Source organism: Narcine bancroftii, chromosome 4 (genome assembly GCF_036971445.1).
Source record: "Narcine bancroftii isolate sNarBan1 chromosome 4, sNarBan1.hap1, whole genome shotgun sequence".
Classification (NCBI taxonomy): Eukaryota; Metazoa; Chordata; class Chondrichthyes; order Torpediniformes; family Narcinidae; genus Narcine; species Narcine bancroftii.
Window position 1 is genome coordinate 106636621 of NC_091472.1, and position 22602 is coordinate 106659222.

General features: G+C 41.9%; 1 protein-coding gene across 6 annotated transcripts in view; it reads left to right on the forward strand.

The window, feature by feature from the left end:
* cfap61 (cilia and flagella associated protein 61) overlaps nt 1-22602 on the forward strand; it is a 203022-nt gene that overhangs the window by 96664 nt on the left and 83756 nt on the right. For 5 of the 6 annotated variants that reach the window (XM_069932361.1, XM_069932358.1, XM_069932357.1 and 2 more), the window contains 3 exons: nt 3973-4100; nt 13663-13758; nt 19575-19743. The exons of the other annotated variant lie outside the window; for it this stretch is intronic. In XM_069932361.1, the coding sequence (XP_069788462.1) occupies nt 3973-4100; nt 13663-13758; nt 19575-19743 (393 nt within the window). The remainder of the gene's footprint in view (nt 1-3972; nt 4101-13662; nt 13759-19574; nt 19744-22602) is intronic. 6 annotated transcript variants of the gene reach the window in all.

The window sequence follows — 22602 nt, forward strand, 5'->3', positions numbered from 1 at the left end:
TTGGCACCTCAATAGACTATAGACTGGTGCAACAGAAAGATCTTCAGGATGTCTTACTCACCCGAGTGATGCCGAGCACATATCATTTTGTCCGCAACAAACTCAGTCTCCACTTCAAACCCAAGCCAAAGAGAGGATGTGCTCCAAGGAATAAGTTTAAAGTTGACAATCTCCAGTCAAATGAAGTGAAAGCTGACTTCCAGGTAAATCTTCAGTCAAAGCTTGAGGATCCCAGTTTCCCCACAGACCCCTCTCCAGAAGTACTTTGGGAACACAAAAAAACTAGCATCCTGCAGACTTCTGAAGAACTCCTAGGATTTTCCGCAAAGAAGAACTAAGACTGGTTCGATGAAAACAATCAGGAGATTCAAGAACTGCTGGAGTAGAAGAGATCTACTTACCAGACACATCTTGCCCACTGTCTTGTCTCAATAAGAAAACAACCTTCCACTTCATATGTAGCAATCTCCAGCGCAAGTTTCAAAAGATTCAGAACGTATGGTGGATCAACCTTGCAGAGAGAACTCAGCTTTGCACAAACACCAGTGACCACAGAGAGTTTTATGAAGCCCTGAAGGTGGTGTACAGTCCTTCACACCAGGTCCAGAATCCCTTGCACAGAGCAGGTGGTCAGGCGCTCTACACAGACAAGGCAACCACATGGACCGAGACTCAGCAATTCATCATATTTCCACAACAGCCTGAGAAAATAGAACTGGACAAGATTCCAACCCTAGAAGAGTCTGTCAAGGCCAGAGAGCAGCTGAGCAGGCAACAGGAGTCAATGGAATCCCACCAGAGGTTTGAAGCATGGGGGCCCAGTGTTGCACGCCAAACTTCATGAGTTCTTTGTCGGCTGCTGGGAACAAAGCAAACTACTACAGGACCTCTGTGATGCAGACGTCATCACCTTGTACAAGAATGAGAAAAAAGTCCAACTACCTCAGTCTGGCTACGCTGGGCAGGGCACGTCTCTAGTTTGGAGGATCCTCGCCTGCCCAAGATTATGCTGTACAGTGAACTCTCCATTGGCCATCATGACAGATGGGCTCCAAAAAAGAGGTACAAGGACTCCGGAGAAATCCCTTAGTGCCTGTTACATTGACCAGTGGTCTTCTCTAGCTGCAATCATGTGGCCTAGCATCACACCATTCACCAGTCTTGTTTCCTCCTTCAAGAATGCACACAGGGCTGGCCTTGAGGACAAAAGGAAATGAAGGAAGAACTGTGATAAAGCAGCAGCAAACCCAGAACAGAATTTCCCTTGTAGCCGCTGCAGCTGGGCATGTCTGTCCCACATTAACCTAGTCAACCACCAGTGAGCCTGCAGCAGACGTGGACAACCCCCTTCCTAAATCTTTGTTCATTAAATCATGCCATGAATACCGTAGGAGAAGCATTATTAACAATTCTGTATTTGATGGACGTCAACATTTCTCCAAGCTGACAAACCCACTAGGTGGTTGGTACAAAGCAATGCTTACCAAAGGTTTGCTGATGGCATCTCTGGTCTGCTCAATTACTAGATATCAGTGGGGGCTCTAATTACTTTATTTAGTTCCAGTATTTAAGGACTTGCAAGGTGGAAAAACCAACAGTGTCATCTACAAAAGCCATGATTTTGTGTGAAACACCATAATCGGGTCAAGAGTGTAGTTTAAGTTTAGTTATCATCCAATTGTACAAGTGCAACTCGACAAAACAGCATTCTCTGGTCCTCTATGCAAAACACTGCAAACGCACATGACATACTGTTAATACAAACAATTGATACAGATACACAGTATGTATACACAAATATTAAAATAAATAAATATTATTGTTAAGTCAATATAGTCACAGAGGGTTTATATGAGCAGTTCATCAGTTGTTCAGCAGTCTCTCTGCCCGTAGGAAGAAGCTGTTTCTCAGCCTGGTTGGATCTGGCTTTGATACTCTGAAATTTATTTCCCGATGGGAGTAACGAGAAGAGTGTGTGCTAATTTTGTGAACCCTCTTTAGACAACAATCCTGGTAAATCACATTGATGGGGAGACCCCAGTGACCCTTTCTACTGCTCTTATAGTTATTCCTTCTGATATTGTGAGTATTCTTGTCTCATTTGTTAAACTCTTGCTTTCTGCACTTTCATCTGGACCTTGTACCTAATGATTCAAAATTCCTTTATTGTCTTGTCATAGTACAGAACATGTAATATTACACAAAATACCCTTCTATAAAACAGACAGAGTCGTCATTAGTGTTGCCCAGTGCCCTTTACAGTACGAGACAAAGAAAAGCAAAGCAGAATTCCTTCAGAGTCACTGAGTGTCTATGGATTTGCCTCTAGTACTCCCACAGCCTCTGTCACTACACAGACTGCTGTTTAATCCATCGGAAACCCATGCTCCAAATCCAAACCTCCAACATGATTAGAAAGCCTTCAGGACCCTCAGCAACCTCCTAAATCCCGACTCAAATAACTGGTTCCCATGAGCTAGTCTCCAGCAACCTGCAACCCCTGCGGGTCCCCTGCTTGCAAGTTGCCCGTCGCCTGTGTGAGTCCCTCAGGTGCCAAGTCCCTCACAGATCTGCTGCCGTGGTCCAGTAGGGTTGTCTCCTCAGCTTCTCTGTCTCAACAGGGGGGGGGGTTCTCCCCAGTTATAATGCTAAGATCCTTCAACCCCTCGTGGTTGTTGTCAAGAACAGGTGCCATCATCCTTTTGCACAGACCATTGGTCCAGTATTTTACTTACAAACCCAGTCAGAGCCTTTAGCGGGCTGATTAATCCCAGCATTAGGACCAGGTGGTTGAGCCCTTTGGAGCAGCACTGTATCTCTGCTCCAGTGAGTCCACACCAGCGGCAGCGCTGTCGTTACAACAGTTCCAGCAGTGCCTCTATTAACAATATTTGAGCAGGTTCAATAGTTTAGGAGGAAGGCAAGAGAAAATTAGAAATAAAATTTTAGAAGTTGGTGTGATAATAAACACAGAAGGTTGCAGACTCTGTGGTGTAGTAAAAACACCTTGAAATGCTGGAGGAACAGTCAGTCTTTTCAGTATCTATAGGAGACAAAGATATATTGCTGATGTTTCAGGCCTAACCCTTCAAGAAATAGGCAGAATGAGCCAGAAGCAGGAAATCTCAGAATTCAGACAATGCTGGCTGGGGGAGGAATCCAGACCAACAAAAGGTGTTTATTGGCCAATGATAAAGGATGAGGATTTATCATGTTTGTATGAAAGGAAATGGAATGGTGAGGCAGAGCTGGGGTAAGAAGGGAGGGGCCAGAGAAGTCAATATTAATGCCATTAGGTTAGAGGGTGCCCAGTCAGAAGATGAGGTGTTGTTCCTCCAATTTGCAGGTGGTCTCAGTCTGGCAGTGCATGAGACCACCTGTCTCAAGGGAATAGGTTGGAGAATTGAAGTGGGTGGCCGCCACTGAGAGACCCACGCTATTGCAGCATAACCGTGATCTCAAAGCTTTAAGAGGCTTCAAGACAGCATATGAATAATATCACAATATTCAAACAAATATGGGAACCATACATGAAATACAATAGAGAAATCCTACCACGGACCTCCACCACCTAAAATTTCAGAAGGAGAAGACGACAAAATGAACTGACTCAGTCTATAAAAGTAAAAGACAAAAATTTCTGTTTATTTTTATTAAGTGACGACATTGTTTAACGGGTTTAATGTATCTTATAGATTGAACTTTGAATAAATGGGAAGGGGGGATGAGGGAGGGAGGGAAGGGAGGGGGATAAAGGGGAGAAAATGACACTATATATTCAAAAGAAAAATGTCTGTATGTATTTTGGTCAGTATGGTTTATAGTCTGAAAAATTTAAAATATCTCTCATGTGCAAGTAGCAGAGTTTTAATTTAATTTGGGTACCATGAGCCAAAAGGCTTGTTCCTAGCCTGTACTGTTCTATGTTCTTAAAGTAAGTGCTTTTTATATTTTCTGTGCATTTCTTTTCAGCCAAAATATGCCCTAAATCACATCAACCGAAAGTTGACACTGGAGCCAAAAGTAACTATTAATTCACGAATAGTGGTGGTTGGTGCTTCTGAAATTGGGATTTCCTTCCTGGAAACTTTGGTCTTCTGGTAATATAATTCTCCATTTTGAATTTTACATTTCTACATTTTGGTCTTCTGGTAATATAACTCTCCATTTTGAATTTTACATTTCTACATTTTGGTCTTCTGGTAATATAACTCTCCATTTTGAATTTTACATTTCTACATTTTGGTCTTCTGGTAATATAATTCTCCATTTTGAATTTTACATTTCTACATTTTGGTCTTCTGGTAATATAATTCTCCATTTTGAATTTTACATTTCTACATTTTGGTCTTCTGGTAATATAATTCTCCATTTTGAATTTTACATTTCTACATTTTGGTCTTCTGGTAATATAACTCTCCATTTTGAATTTTACATTTCTACATTTTGGTCTTCTGGTAATATAATTCTCCATTTTGAATTTTACATTTCTACATTTTGGTCTTCTGGTAATATAATTCTCCATTTTGAATTTTACATTTCTACATTTTGGTCTTCTGGTAATATAACTCTCCATTTTGAATTTTACATTTCTACATTTTGGTCTTCTGGTAATATAATTCTCCATTTTGAATTTTACATTTCTACATTTTGGTCTTCTGGTAATATAACTCTCCATTTTGAATTTTACATTTCTACATTTTGGTCTTCTGGTAATATAACTCTCCATTTTGAATTTTACATTTCTACATTTTGGTCTTCTGGTAATATAATTCTCCATTTTGAATTTTACATTTCTACATTTTGGTCTTCTGGTAATATAACTCTCCATTTTGAATTTTACATTTCTACATTTTGGTCTTCTGGTAATATAATTCTCCATTTTGAATTTTACATTTCTACATTTTGGTCTTCTGGTAATATAACTCTCCATTTTGAATTTTACATTTCTACATTTTGGTCTTCTGGTAATATAACTCTCCATTTTGAATTTTACATTTCTACATTTTGGTCTTCTGGTAATATAACTCTCCATTTTGAATTTTACATTTCTACATTTTGGTCTTCTGGTAATATAACTCTCCATTTTGAATTTTACATTTCTACATTTTGGTCTTCTGGTAATATAATTCTCCATTTTAAATGTCTGTGAGATTTTGCACACAAAGAGGTGCAATTGTTGTGATCAACTTCAAGAATAAAGCGGGAGTATCCTCTGAACATTGGTCGAACAATTTTCATTAATTAAATTCTTCACTCTTGCGTTTTAACATGTTAGTAACATATTCAATTTTTCTTCCTTTTTTCAACCGCTAATTCACATTAAAGTGCCAATCCAGGAATGGTGCCAACCCTTTACAGCCATGATTAAGTGCCTTCATTTCATCTATGATATTCATATGAAATCTGCAATACTTGTTTAGCATCCTATATGCATACCTGCATTTTAGTCACTGACTGGTGCAGGGACTGCAGAGTGCTGCTGCAAGTAGAGCTGCTGCTTAACAATGCCAGAAGCTAGGATTCAACTCTGATCGTGGGTGCTGCCTGTGTGGAGTTTACATTATTCACCCTGTGATAGGATGAGTTGCCTCCACGTACTCCAGCTCCTCACATGTGGGACATTAGGTTATATGACTAGTATAAATTTCCCCTCATGTGTAGGTGAGTGGCAGAATCCATGGAAAGTTAACAGAATGCAGATAAAATAATAATTAACGTAGGATTAGTTTAAATCAGTGTTTGATGGTTGGGGTGGACTTGGTGGCCTGAAGGGCCTGTTCCTGTGCTCTTTCTCTTATGACTGGATGCTAACTATCTGAAAATCTCACCCAATCATTTGACTTCTTCCTGTCTCCATGTTTATCAGGATCAATTATACATTTCCAAACCCTGCCACAATTCAGAGCAGCAACTGTATAATTCAATATGCATAGATATAGGCCCTTCAGCTTATTGCGACCATGCTAATAATCAAGTACATATCAATACTAATCCTGATTACCAGCACTCAGTCTATAACCATCCATGGCCTGACAATTCATTTCTTATGGTGATGTAGCCGTTTACAGCGCGGAAACAGGCCATGTCGGCCCTTCAAGTCCGCACCGGTTCACTTATACAACTCCACTAGCTCAACTCTTCCACTCTCCGCCCATAACCCTCCAACCCCCCTCACCTCCATTTACCTTCTCTTAAATGACAGAAGGACCCTGCCACAACTATCTCTTTTGGAAGATCAATCCATTCTGCCACCACTCGCTGAGTGAAAAAGCATCCTCTAATATTTCTCCTAAAGTTTTGCCCCATTACCCATAACTCATGCCCTCTTGTTCCAATATCCCCTGTCCTTGGGAAAGAGTCTAGTCTATCTATTCCTTTCATAATTTTAAATACCTCTATCAAGACCCCCTCAACCTTACTTCTTAAATATTAAGAAGTCAGAGTACATGCCTCTACCATTTTCTCTGACAATGTCTTTCAGATAGCAGCCACACTCTGGGTCAAACAACTATCCTCAGACACTTTTCCTCAGATTCTCCTCTCATCTGGTTTTAGACATCTCTGCAGTGACGTAAAGTTTGTTTCTGCCTACTATCTATTCTCCTCATGATTTTGTATACAGCAATCAAGTCTCCCCTCAGCCTCTTCACTCTAAAGAAAACATGCCAAGCCTGAAAAGTATCTCTTTATAAGTGAGACGTTCCATCCCAGGTAGCATCCTGGTAAATTTCCTCAGCACCTCCTTCAGTGTATTCATATCCTTCCTGTATTGTGGGTCACTGGAACTGCACATGGTGCCTCAGTTGTGGCCAGACCAAAGTTTTATAAAAAATGTTTAAAGCCCTACCATTTATTATCTATGTCCTATCCTATCAGAACTCCAAAAATGCACCACACTATAGGAATAAATGGGATGGTACAGTTGGCATAGCTGTTAGCACAACGTTATTGCAACACAGCTTCAAATTTGGCACAGGATTTTGTAATTCTCCCCATGACCTGTGTGGGTTTCCTCCGGGTTCTCCAGTATCCTCCTGTGTTTCAAAGTAGTACGGGGTTAATAGGTCAATTGGGTAGTACAGGTTTCATGGGCCAGAAGAGCCTGCTACCATTCTGTATTGTTAAAATTAAAAATATAAATTAAAAATAAATTCCATCTGCCATTTCTCCGTCGAACAGATAATTTGTATTATTCTATCGTTGAGACTACCTTCCTCATTTCCATTGGCTACAGACTTCCCACCACAAAATCATCACCCTCTGACCCCTTGTATCAAGCCAACATTGGATCCAATTTGTTAATTTACTTGGATGCCATGGACTAGCTTTTGTAGATTACATCAACACTAATGTATGTTATACTTCAAAAAACTCAAATCATATTAGTTAGTCAAGTTCTCCCACCAACAAAACTGTCCTGACAATGTCTGAGCACTTTCCTAATTTTTTCAAATGTAGATTAATCCTGTAACTATTGCAGACATTAGATTCACAGGTGTGTAATTATTTGACTATCCCTATTGCCCTTCTTGAATTATAGTATTATATTTGTTGTCTTCCAGTCATTTGGCACGTCATCAGTATGGCCAATAATATAAAAATCTCCATTAGGGCTCCAAAATCTCCTCTTTTGCCTTCCTCAGGAGTCAATGATACATCTCATCAAATCCTAGGATTTATCTACCTTTATGCTCCCTGAAGTAATCTAATCCATCTTTGTTAATATCCATTTTGTGGTCTGCAATCACAATACTTTTCTCCTTATCAATGTAGATGAGAAGTATTCATCAGATCTCACCCATAACCTTTGGCTCCACCCACAGATTGCTCTTTTGGTCCCTTCTGAGCCCTTCTCTCTTCCTGTTTATTCTCTTGCTCTCAATCTTGTCAGCCAATTTTAGTACCTTCTACACATTATCTGCTCCTGAAGGGATACATCTGTTTGCTGTGCTCTGTTCTGTGATATTTGTCCTTGATATCACTTGGAATACATGGATTCCTTTCACTTGCCTTCCCTACCTTTCACTTTCTCAGGAACACATTGATGCTGAACTTTCACTACTTGTCTATTTTAACAATATTCTGTATTTCCATTCTTTCTGCCATAGTGAGCTCCTTTCATTTACCATGGATTACTATAGTGACAAACTTCATTTATCCTATTTGTATCCATTTGCAAACAGTTTGTGTCTTCCTCACCACTTGCTTCCCCAACTGTTTGTATGCCATCAGCAAATTTGGCTACGATATACTTGATCCTTTCTTCTCTGTTAATAGAGTACCTTCCATAATATTTGGAACAAATACTATTTGCCCCAGTGCTCCACAGTTTTAAATTTGTAATCAAACCATTCACATGTAATTAAAGCGCACACTCCAGATTTAATTCAAGGTTATTTGTATATGTTTTGGTTTGACCATTACAGCACTTTTTATACATAGTCCCCTCATTTCAGGGCACCATATGTTTGGGGCATTTGGCTTCACAGGTGTTTGTGATTACACAGGAATGTTTAATTGCTTCATTGCTGCAGGTAATAAGAGAGCTAGGCTTGCTTCTGAGCTTTTGATCTCCTTTGGTGTCTTTTGTTGCCGTTTTTCAACACGAAGATTAGAGTTGTGCCAAAGAAGGTCAAATAAATCATTATGAATCTGAAAAACAGGAATAGAACAGTAATAGACATCGTTCAAACCTTAGGATTTCAATAGTTTTGAACATAATTAAGAAGAAAGAGCATACAGATGAACTCAGTAATCGCAAAGGGACTGGTATTCTAGGGAAGCCCTCCACTGATGATGACAGAGGAATGCTCATCATAATGAAGAAAAATCCCCAAACGTATGTCCGACAGATCAGAAACACTCTTCAGGATGCAGGTGTGGACTTCTGTCTGCAGAAGACTTCATGAACAGAAATACAGAGGCTACTCTGCAAAATGCAAACCATGGCGAAGGTGGTATGCTTTGGATCTTGGGCAGATCCTTTATGTTTCCACACTTTGCTTTTGCCATCACTCTGATACAGGTTAATCCTGGTCTCCTCTGTCCACAAAACATTTTTCCAGAATTTTGTAGGGTCTTTTAAATACTTCTTGGTAAACTGAAATCTGGCCATCTTTTCTGTGGCTAATTAGTGGTTTGTATCTTGCAGTGGAGCCTCTGTATTTCTGCTCATGAAATCTTCTGTAGATAGTCACTGAGTGTTTCTGACCTGTTGGGCATAGGTTTGGGGATTTTTCTTCATTATGACCTCACTATCAACAGTGGAGGTCTTCTTTGGAATACAAGTCCTTTTGCAATTACTGAGCTCACCAGTACCCTCTTTCTTCTTATTGATGTTCAAAACTGTTGATTTTGGTAATCCTAAGGTTTGTGTAATGTCCCATATTGTTTTATTCTTGTTTTTCAGCCTCATAATTGCTTCTTTGACTTTCATTGGTACAACTCTGATCTTCATGTTGAAAAATGACAACAGTTTCCAAAGGTGATCAAAAGCTTAGAAGGAAGCCTAGATTTCTTATACCTGCATCAATGAAGCAATTAAACAAACACCTGTGAAGCCAAATGTCCTAAGCAATATGGTGCCCTGAAATAAAGGGACTGTGGTGGTACACTACCGGCCTACTGCAGAGGGCAACCTTTGTACCTGCAAGAGAGTAAAGGGGACAGGACTACATCTAGCTGGCTGTCAATCAGTCGACCTGAATGGATCAAGCCCCACCTGGTTGGGTGTCAATCACCCTCTGGGATATAAGCCTGCGCCAGCCTCCGAAGTCTCTCAGAATTACTGTAGCTACAACCAGCCAGGCTCCATGAAGGTCTTTGTGGATTAAAGCCTGTTGTACAGTCTTTACCTTGTGTGTGTCTGATTCTGTCTAACAGTGCACCACAATTTAATCCACAAAGTATTTTTTTTTTCCCACGGCTGCCATGGAAATCCTCCTGAGTGCAGGGAGCCTCAAAGTCGACCCACGCCACCCGAAAGCTCAGACACGCTTCAAGATCTGGCGGCTCACGGTCAAAGCAATCACCGAGGCACACGTAGGCGGCATCCTGGACTCAGATCGGAAGAGGCTGGTCCTACTTGGGTCAAAGCTGGGTCTCCACGCCTTCCGGACAATGGACACTCTTGAGACCTTGTACAAGACCCCCATGAATGCAGTCTTTGCAAGGTACCTCCTTAATACCCGAGCCCTGCAACCCGGGGAGGTGGCTGAGTCTTACCTGGGACACCAGCGAGAATTGGCCCGACCGTGTCTGGCTGAACCCGGGGTAGGTGCAGAGGAGATCAAGAGGCTGATCCGGGACACCTTTGTCCGAGCGCTATGCTCGAGGGCCATCCAGCAGAAACTGCTGGAAGATAGTATCTACACTCTGTCCAAGACTATGGAAGTGGTCTGAACCCTGGAAGCTGCAGCCCTGCACATCAAAGCCTTCGAATCCAGGCTCCCTCATGCCCACCTCACCAGCCCTAGACCGAACTGGGGAGGAGAACATCGCTGCGGCGGGCATCCGGCGCTCCTGTAAGTACTGTGGGTCCTGGTGTGGATCAGACTGACGATCATGCCAAAACTGCCCAGTCAGGAACCAGTACTGTTCCCGATGTGGCAATAAAGGCCACTTTGCTAAAGTGTGCCTCTCAAAACCAGCCGACAGCTCAGCGGCCCTCTATGTCCTCCCCACCTCCACCATGGACCCCTCCATGTGCGCGTGCCGGGTGGCACCATTGTCCCTGCTACAACTTCCACCTTCCCCGATGGTGCAGCATCTAGCCCCACCAGTGACGATCGCAGCGTGTACCTTGTGCACCTGGACCAGCCCCCTCCCTCGCCAGCACCGCTCGCCGAAAACTACATTGGCATCATTTCCACCAGCAACCACAATGTCACCTCCCCCAGCACGATGAACACATCTGGTGAAGGAGGCCAGCCATGCTGCAGGCCCCTGTGTGGCGCCGCCATCTTGGGCTGGGCAGAGGCCAACATGGAGGGCCCCCGATGACGACAGGAACAACTTGGTCAACACGGGCGATGACCAGGGTGCCCCACCAATGCTCCCCTCTCCTCTGGGCACCATAAATCGCTGCACACAGCCGGAGAGCGACAACTCCAACCCCAAGATGGTCCTGGCTGTCACCACTCTGACCAGGGACATCCCTCATGACCTCGGGCGCTCTATTATGGACGTGCAAGTCCCCAGGAAGTCAGCGACTGGAATGTCCCTCCCACCATGGCTCACATCCCTGGAACAGGTGCTCCTGCGTAAGCACGTACGGGCACATAAGGCCAAACCCCTGGTCAAGCAGGTTTTTCTCCTGCAGGTTTGGCAGTAGCAGGGAGGACACAGTCTCAAACAGAGACCTGGCACCAGCAGGAGCACCCACCATTCAACTGCATCCTTCAGCCCAGGATTATGCCTACTGGGCATACATCCCCGCAGCTATGGGGTGCTCAGGACCTCCTTGATCAACAGGGGTCCTCTTCAGGTGTGGGGGATGAACCTGCCCCCCTACCTATCCAATACGACTCTCACATGTCGACCCTGGCTCCCTTGGCCACTCCTCTGTGTGGCACCACACCAGTCATTCAGACCCCTGCCACCAGCACCCCCCCACTTCCCCTCTGACCGACGACCAGGAGCCAGTCCTACGACGGTCACAGAGTCTCTGGTGGCTGGCTGATCGTCTCAATCTGTAAATAGTGTATTTTGTATAGTGGGTATGATTCATTTTTACGACCCCCCCACCCCGGGACAAATTTTAAAGAAGGGGGTGAATGTGGTGGTACACCACCAGCCTTCTGCAGGGAGCAACCTCTGTACCTGTAGGAGTGTACTGCCAGCCTACTGCAGGGGGCAACCTCCGTACCTACAAGAGAGTAAAGGGGACAGGAAATCCAAATATGGTATATCCACATATACTCTGATTCACCCTGTTAACTCTTTACTAATATCTAATAAGACTGTCAAGCACAACTTTCCTTTCATAAAATCTGTTGGCTTTGCTTAAACGTATAATGAGCTTTTAAATGTCTTGCTATTATTTCTCTAACAATGTATTCTTGTATTTTCATGACAGATATTAAGCTAGTTGTCTTATAGTTTCCTACTTTCTATCTCCCTCTTATCATGAATTATATTTGCATTATTCCAGATTTCTGGGACTTTTTAGAATCTAGTAAATTTTAGAAGATCATAACCAGCAATGTTAGCTAAACATGCCAGCATTCAATGCCTGCTAACCTGTTCCTGACAGATTAGTAATGTTTTAATTTATAGGTTCGCCATCCGTCCCCTCCAATGCTTTTATCACATTACTAATCTACCTGAGAGCGTTCCAAGTAATTTTGCATATAGCTCTGACATTGAGGCAAAAATCACCACATTTCTCCTCAAGTTTCCAAAAGGCTTAGCAGTGCTTTTTTTCTTGACTATGGCTGGACCGACACATAAAAAGATTCACAAGCCACAATTTGCCTTTCTGGAAAGGATACTTACCTCAAAGATATCACAATCAAATTTGTGTTGAAGTTTGGATTCCATTATGTGGTCCATTGAATTATGCATTTATAGGGGGAAGAGGGCACACTTATAGGGGGTAGCAGCCCCAGTTTTGTATGAAGACCAAATTATTGTCCTGGGTGTTTTGCTATATTTCATGTTGGTATGGATATATAGCATATGCAGGTTCCTCTCCCAATCACCCTCTTTATTTCAATGTTGATTTCTGCTGACTTGCTTAATTAATTTGTTTCTCATATATAAATCACTTAATTGAGTAGAAAAGCAAATTGTGTAGAGTTGGCAGAGAGATAGAGTTAGGTTAAGTGAGTGGTCAAGGGTGTGGCAGATGGAGTTCAATGTCAGTAAATGTCATGTCATCCACTTTGGAGAGAAAGATAGTAAATTGAACTAATATTTAAATGGTAAATGATAGGAGTGTGATTTTGTGCAGAGAGACCTAGGAGTGCTTATACGGAATTTCATAAATTTAGTTTCTAGTTGCAGCAGGTAATCAAGAAGATGAATAGGATATTGAGCTTCATTGTTGGAAAGACTGAGTTTAAGAAATAGGAGATTCTGCTGCAATTGAACAGGGTCTGGTGAAGCTCCACCTGGAGTATTGTGTGCAATCCTGGTCTCCTTCCTTGGAAGAATATGCAGGCTTTGGATTTGGTGCATAGGACATTCATCAGGTTGATTCCAGAAATGTGTGGGTACTTTATGAGGAAAGAGCCTAGGTGTACACTCTTTGGAGTTTCAAAGGATGAGGGAGGATCTTATAGAAACATGAAATAATAGAAGCAATAGATAACATAGAACCAGGGATGTTGGCAGGTCAGACTCGATTTATTACCTCAAGATTCAGGGGATTATATTTAAGACACAGATAAGGAAGGACTGGTACTCCCAGAGGGAATAAATCTGTGGAATTCTTTGCCCAAGGAAGCAGTAGAGGCTGCCTCATTGAATGTATTTAAGACATAGTTGGATTTGGGAATAATAGTGGAATTAGGGTTATGGGCATCAGGTAGGTAAGTGGAACTGAGTCCTTGTCTAGATCAGGTATGATCTTATTGAATGGTGGAGCAGGCTCGACGAGGCAGGTACTTGATTCCTGCTCCTTTTTCTAACATTCTTCTATCTGATGTATTGTTTCAGCCCACACCTGCGCTTCAATAACATTACATTGATTTCAACATGTGCCATTCCTGAATCTCATTCAAGTACCTCATGTAGAAGATTTCAAGCCAGGAGGTACGTTCACCAATGAAAATAATTATCCAATAGGTTTTGCTCATATTTTATTTCAAGTACTAATTTAGAGGAGGATAACAAATTGCACAAATTATTAAGAAATAGCGCCAAAAATTACATTTAGGCAATGAGAAGTTCTTGTTGAAAATATTATTTGGAATTTCATTAGGTAGAAATATTTAACAAAATAAGAACAAAAAATATATTCTAATTTGTTTTACATCCTTACCACAGAAATTTTATCCCTTCCCTGGTGTCCATTGGCGCAAGTATAATTTTGATTATCATAAACAGCAATTTAGCTCAGTAAATAGCACAGCTATCTCTTGTCAAATGGCTATGAGTCAGACTTTACAATGGTATTTTGCCTGTTGTTTCAGTGGAGTCATAGAGTGCAGAACAGGCCCTTTGGCCCAACTTGCTCATGCTAACCAAAAAGCCCCATCCATACTAGTATCTCCTGTGTTTGATCTATATCCCTATAAACCCACAATCTCCACGTAACTGTCCAATTTTTTCTTAAACATTGCAATAGTGCCTGCCTCAATCACCTCCTCCAGTGTCCCCATCAATACACACACCATCCTTTGTTTAAAAAAGTTACCCCTCAGATTCCTGTTAAATCTTCCCCTTCACCTGAAACATATGGTCAGGGAAAATAATCTCTATGTTCATTCGACCTATTCCTTTCATAATTTTGTGTGAGATCACCCCTCATCTTCCTGCACTCCAAAGAATAAAGCCCAAGCCTGCACAATATCTCCCTCTAGGTCAGATCCCCAAATCTTGGCAATATCCTTCGGTGGAACACTATTACAGACATTGTACTGGTTGGCCCACCCTGATACTGTAACTCCTCCCCCTCCAGGATTTCTAATAAAAGGCGGTATCGTCCAATCCCCTCCTTCAGTACTGCCTTGGAATCGGGCCAACAGTATGTAAGATAATAACTGTGTTTATAGCGATTAAAGCCTATTAATCTCGACTTCTGGTCTGTCGAGTCTAATTGATAGCGCTACAATTTAATCACCAAGACCCCAAGAATCCAGAGGCCTCTGTAAAATTCAATCAGTGGCTGCACTGCCTGAATGCCTTTATGAGACAACATGATATTTGGGAAGAAGTCGAAAAGAGAGACCTGCTGTTTGCACAGGTCAGCCACCACGTTTTCCAGATGATTAGAGACTATGAAACTTACTCAGCCGCTATGGGGCTCCTGAAAAAGCAGTACCTGGCCCCAAAGAACGTAATCTATGCAAGATGCCTCCTGAGCAGCTGTCGACAAGCACTCGGTGAGTCCATTGACGAATAAATTCGAGCCTTGCATGAGCTGGGTAGAGCTTGTGGCTGCACCGACATTACGGCAGCTGTTTACCAGGAGGAGCTGATCAGGGACACCTGTATGGTCGGTCTCCAGTCTGATCATATCAGACAAAGGCTCTTGGAGAAGAGTGATCAGACCCTGCAAGATTTGGTCAATCTCACCAAAGCACTAGAGATGGCCCAACAGAATGCAGAAGCTTACTCCACCGCCAGAGCGGCCTCCACATGGGGAGCTCAGGCGCTGCCAACTTGGGACATGGGTTCCAAAGAGCAGCCGCTATCTCCGAGCACCTGAAGTGCTATTACTGTGGCCAGGCAAAGCACCTGCGGAAGAACCGTCCTGCCAGAAGAAAAAGACACTATGCAAGGCTATGTAGGTCCAGACCTTCCCCTTGCAGTGCTGCATGCGACCAGTGGCCATGGCCATCTTGGACCATGTCACTTCTGGTCACAGAGAACAGCTCAGCGAGGACACATCACTTCCGGCTTCAATACCAGCAGCATCTGCGTGCGAACCATGAGGGCAGCCATCTTCAGGGTGGACATCTTGGAGATCACCAATGCACACATACAGTAATAGTAACATACACATAACAGTAACAGACTGTGAACTGATACTGGCATCCATTGCTCTGGACCAGAGAAGCCCACATCAATTAGCAAGGTCCACTATGGACATTGAGGTAAATGGCCACATTACAAACTGCTTGTTCGACACTGGAAGCACCAAAAGCTTCATACACCCAGGTAATGTACAGCACTCCATTGTAAAAATCTTTTTGGCCTCCAAGTCCCATTCAACTGAAATCCAAGGGAGCTGCACAGTAACACTAACTGTGCGTGGCACCAAATACAAGAATTTTAATTGCTCATGACTTCCAGTGCCATCTTAAGTGTTCTGATGGAACTATGACGGACCCCACCCCTCCCTCATGGTCCATAATGACCAACTGTTGAAACACCTCCTCGCCTCCCCAAACTCATGCAACCAGCAACGCGAATACCACCCACTGCTCATACCCACCCCCCCCCCCACCCCACATTGGAAAACAAATTTTCAACCCATTTTTCCAGCTGGTCCAGATCCATCTGCAAACTTTGAAAAACCTTCTTCACTGTCCTTAGCACCTCCAATCTTAGTGTCATCCACAAACTTGCTAATCCTATTTACTACATTATTATCTGGATGATAAACAACAATTGTCCCAGCACCGACCCTTGAGGCACACCACTATTCAAATCTTCCAATTTGAGAAGCAATCATCCACCACTCCTCTCTGGCTTCTCCTGTCCAGCAATTGTCAAATCCAGTTCATTACTCCACCATGAATACCTATTATCTGAAGCTTCCTGACTAATCTCCCATGTGGGACCCTATCAAAGGCATTATTAAAGTCCATGTAGACTGTACTGATAGAGTGTTAGTGATAAAGTGAGATAGAGGTTGCTGCAAGAGACAGAGCTTACTTTAGCTGGAACTGTGAATATACGCTACACCAGCTCTGCAGCACGTGAAAAAGTTTGATGCGAATACAAAAACCAGTGAAAATGAGGGCACAGCCATAGCCACAGTGTGTGTCCACACACAGATAAAAAAACGAGATATAGGAAACAACAAAAAGATGGAGAGACATTCAAGTGCAAATGATGAGGCACTCAACTTGCACCAAAATGATGCCGATCCCATAGAAAAGTCTAATAAGTGCAAAGGGCAGAATCATTATAAAAAGCAATGTTTTTACAAAAGGAAACAAAATAGAAGTGAAACTATATACACTACAGAAGAAGCTGCTCTCATTGATACACACTTTCTGGGCACGGTAGTGCAGAAAGATTCTAAACCAACAGACACATTGGCCAAACATGAACAGAGTCAAGCAGGTATCATTACATACAAATGGAACAAATATTCCTTTTAAGCTGGACACAGCTGTGAACGTGACATCAAAGCAATGATGATAAAGCCATACATCACTGCAAATCCTGTACAGCTCAAAGCCTACAATGGACAGATATCAACACAAAAGGTACATGTAAATTTAAGGTGAAAGTTAAAGATAAAGAGCACTACCTCAGGTTCGCAGTAGACCCAGATGGATGTGAATCACTGCTTGGAACAAAGCATGTGAAAAACGAATCCTATTCAAGAGGTTGTACCACATTAACAGCGACAATGCATGAAACAGCGTAGAGGAAATACTGAATCAATTTCCAGACACCTTCAAGGGGTTTGGAGATCTACCATTCACCTATAAGATACAGTTAAAGGAGTACCCACAGCCAGTAGTGCATGCCCTGAGGTGGTTCCTGTGCCTCTCAAAGAAAGGCTCAAGCAGGATTTTGACTAGGGGTTATATAGAAAATGGAGGAGCCTACAGAATGGGTGAATTCAATGGTGTGTATTAAAAAAATGATGTCTTATGTGTGTGCATGGACCCAAAAGACATGAGTGCCAATATAAAGAGAGAACATTATCAGATTCCAACCAGGGATGAAATTACAAATGAGATGGCTGGTGCAAAGTTTTTCACCTAATTGGGATGCATCCTAGGGCTTCTGAAAAGTAAAACTGCACGATGATAGCACAAAATACTGTACATTTAATACCCTGTTTGGCTAATGGTCCTGTCTGAGGATGCCTTGTGGAATTTACTCAGCTCCAGACATGTTCCACAGGACAATGGAGCACATCATAAGTGTGTACACAGATTCATACAAGAACAACACATTAAGAGGCTCATCAAAGTGCTACAATGCATCCAGAATTATGTATTAAGATTAAACAGAGAAAATGTCAGTTTGGTGTGAAGGAGATCACCTTTCTGGGAGATAAACTGTCAAAGGCAGGAGTGGAGCCAGACAAGAGCAAAGTGAAAGCAATTTTAGAAATGCCCAGACCCAATGACAAAAAAAGGCATATTGTGAGTGCTGGGAATGATTGATTTCATTGGTAAATTCATACCAAACCTGTCTTCCAAACCAATGTACCCAAGGAAGTTGTGACAGGACAAATATGAATTCAAGTGGACAGCCAACAATGAGGAAGAATGGGATGGCTGAAGACTATTTTAATGACTGAACAATTACTTTTGATGTTCTTTGATGCATCCAGAAGAATGAACTTACCTACGGATGTTTCAAAAGATGGAATAGTTGCCGTACTACTTCAGGCTATGGGAGAAGTTTGGAGGCCAGTAGCATACGCATCACGGACAATGACCACATCTCAATGTCGATATGCACAAATCAAGAAAGAGTGTCTAGGTCTGGTGAATGGACTTGAAAACTTCCACAGTTATGTGTATGGTCTACCAACATTCATGGCAGAGACAGACCACAAGCCATTAATAGCAATCATCGAGAAAAATCTCAGTGAAATGCTGCTGAGAATCCAAAGACTGATGATGAAGCTACAACGTTATGACTCGAATTGGTGTACACACCAGGGAAACTTATTGTGTTAGCTGAGTCATTATCCAGGGCAATGACACAGAGTGAAGCACACAATGAGAGTTCCACAGAGACAGATACGAATCTCCATGTGAATCTGATCACTGAATCACTTCCTGTATCTGACAGTTCCAGGTATGTCTAAGTACCCGTGAACCAAATTTGTAGTTCGATAATGATATTTGTTATATACATTGTGCCCTTGCATATGCACCAAAATTATTACTTACTACAGCTCAACAGGTACATTGTAAAAAGAAAATTACAAGCAGATTGCAGCTGAAACAGAAAAAGGAATCTGAATGAAGGTTGGCCTAAAGGTCAATGTCACCCATACTACAACATCAGAACTGAGCTTACTGTTGTCAATGGGCTTCTACTCAGACAGAGCAGTATTGTTATTCCCCATCACTGCAACAAGAGGTGCTGAAAAGGGTGCACAAGGGGCACCTTGGAATGGAAAAATGCAAGAGGAGGGCCAGAACTTCTGTTTATTGGCCAGGGATGAATGCTGATATTTCACAGAATGGTTTCAAGCTGTGAGACCTGTTTTAAACACCACACAAAGCAAACAAAGGAACCCATGATCATAACTGACATACCAGCAGAAAGTTGGAACTGATCTGCTCCACATGAATTGAAAGAATTACTTGCTGGTTTTTGACTATCTATCGAACTATCTGGAGATTGCAGTGCTTCCATTTACACCTGGTTTTGAAATTCTTTAGCAAAGCACTCTCCTTGTTTTATTGTCTTTGTAAAGGCTCCTGGTGCCTGCATGACTCACTTTCAGCAAAGCTCTTGAATTTTAAATAAGATCTGTTTTGTGAAGTGTTTGTGTTTGTTTGTAACCTACACTACTCCCACAATCCATCTCCTTCAAAAACAAAAACATATCTATTTACAATATAAAATATTATATAATCCATCACAGTTTAAACTATGGACTTGTTGTCATGATTAATTAAATGCATAATGACAATATGCTTAATTAATTTTTGAAAATGAAATAGTCAATGAAAAACATTTTTTTCCCTCTGCAGTCACAGCTACGAACATGATGATTATACACTAATGTCATTGCAATCTTGGGTTAATATGGTGGTTGGTAAGATGATTGGTATTGACAGAGCTGCCAAACATGTCATTGTAACTGGAGGCACAAAGGTACCATATGAATATCTAATTCTATGCACAGGACAACAGTTCCAGGTATGTCTAAGTACTCATGAACCAAATTTGTAGTTCGATAATGATATTTGTTATATACATTGTGCCCTTGCATATGTACCAAAATTATTACTTACTGCAGCTGAACAGGTACATGGTAAAAAGAAAATTACACAGATAAAAAAAATTACAATATTATACGTAATTGAATTAAAGTAAATAATGTGAATTATAAATATTCAGTTAATAGTGTGCAAAAAAAAAAAAAAAATGATTTAGCCATGGTGCAGATAGCCTTTGTGGTGTTGGAGTAGTCTCTGATTAGTGCAACAAGGGATATGATTAATGAATGTGATGCCACTTAATCATTCTCATTTATTTCCTGTTTTTACAAAATGTACTTATACCATTCCCTTGAAAGCATTGATTTCTTTCTTGGTGAAAGTATGAAAAGGGCATTTATTACATGTAAAGCTAGCTCTGTGTGCTGATGACTGCTTAATTGCAAAGTACCAAAGTAATTTATCTGGACATTATCTTAATCCTATTTGTGGAAAGCTCTGTGCAGAGATTTTCTACATGGTTAAATTGATTAAAATTATTGCCCATAGTGATAAACATCACCGTCACCGACTTTCCCTTACCTAAGCTCTGAAGTTGAACTCTCCGTCTTTGGTTTCTCTCTCCTCTCTCCATAGGTCACAATGAAGCCCCTCTTATTATTGACCCATGTCCAACAGCTATTCAGCTTACAACAGACAATCTGCCAAATAACTTAGCGGGTTGAGAAGCATCAGTGGAAGTAAAAGAATAGTCAATGTTTCCAACTGGAATGTTTCATCAAATCTCCATGAGGGTTTCAGGCCCAAAACATGGACCACTCTTTTTTTTCCCTTCAACTGATGTAGCTCAACCCAATCATTTCTTTCAGCAAATTGTTTATTGATCTAATTTCCAGCATCTATAGTCTCCTGTGTGCCTCCAGCTATTCAGCTTATGTTTGTGAACCACTTGTCTCTTCCCATCACATTTACTTCACCTAATCATTTCAAGAAATGAAATGAAGGTGAAAATGTTAGGAATATAAGTCAAAATTCTATTAAATTGTGGCTCGTTTTCATGTATATACACTGCACAGTATTGGTATCTACTTCCAATACAGCACCGATGGCAGCCTGTTCAATCTGAGGCAACTACAATCCCACACCAAGACAATGGAGCAACTCATTCGAGAGCTACTCTTTGCCAGTGTTGCTGCCCTATACAGAGACAGCCTTGCGGCGTATAATATCCTGTTTTGCGAAGGCTGCTGAGTTCTTTGAACTAGAAGTCAGCTTGAAGAAGACAGAAGTTCTCCATCAGCACGGACCTCAGGAAGAGAACCACCCTCCCCGTATAACCATCAGCAAGACTGACTTGAAAACAATTCACCAGTTCAGCCTCCTGGGGTGCATCATCTCGTCAGATGCCAAGATCGATAAAGAGGTTGACAACAGACTGGCAAAGGCAAACAGTGCATTCGGCAGGCTATACAAAAGAATCGGAACAACAAGCATCTGAAGAAAGACACAAAGATCAGTGTGTTCAGAGCCGTGGTACTGACCACCCTCCTGTACAGTTCTGAGTTGTGGTACACCTAAGGTCCCCACCTCCACCTCCTTGAGCTCTACACTATTCTCAACATCCACTGGAGTGACTTCGTAACCAACACTGAAGTCTTTGAACTGGTGGAGGTTACCAGGATTAAGACCATGCTGATGAAGTCACAGCTATGCTGGGGAGGGTACATCTCTAAGATGGAGGATCATCACCTACCCAAGATTGTGCTGTACAGTGAACTCTTCACTGGTCACCATGACAAGAACATACAAGAACTGAAGAAATTCCTTGGTGCTTGTCACATTGATCATTGCCAGTGGTCTGCTCTAGCCTCCGATCACGCAGCCTGGCGATACACCATTCACCAGTTTATCTCCTCCTTTGGGAATGCACATAGGGCTGGCCTTGAGGACAAAAGGAGATGGAGGAAGAACCATGATACAGCAGCACCAAACCCAGAACAGAATTTCCCTTGCAGCCACTGATGCTGGGCATGACTGTCCCGCATCAGCCTCTTCAGCCACCAGCGAGCCTGAAGCAGACATGGAAAGTCCCCTTCATAAATCTTTATTCACAAAGCCAAGCCATGATTACACAGCACAGTCCATTTTAGACAAATATTCATATGGAAATGTAGCCATTGTATTTGTTTAATTATGCAGGGTGAAGCTACAATGCCCTGCTGTAAATTCTTTCTATCTTGGAGGTAAAATAAAACTAAAGTGTCACATATAACTGAGGCATTTAAGCTACAGGTATTACACTATAAAGATAATTTATTTTGGAATTTAATACAAAAAAATGTGGGGTTTTGGACTTTGGATGACTAACATGAGTAGGACCTACACTGTGAATGGAAGGGAGCTGGGAAGTGTTGTAAAGCTGAGGGGTCGAGGTGTACAGTTATATAGTACCTTGAAAGTGGTGTCACAGGTAGATAGAGTGGTCAAAAAAGGTTATCAGCACATTGGCCTTCATCAGTCAGAGTATTGAATAGAGAAGTTGGGAGGTCATGTTGCAATTGTATAAGACATTGGTGAGAAACTATTTGGAGTTTTGTGTTCAGTTTTGGTCACCAAGCTGCAGGAAAGATGTTGCCAAGCTGGATAAGATTTATGAGGATGTTGCCAGGACTTGTGGACCTGTATAGGGAGAGGTTAGCCAGGCTAGAGCTCTTTCTTGGGAGGTGTACAAAATTATGTAAGGAATTCATGGTTAATGGTAGGATACTTAACAGTGTGGAAGAACTGAGAGAACTTGGGGTCCAAATCCATCGATCTCTTAAAGTCGCCACACAGATTG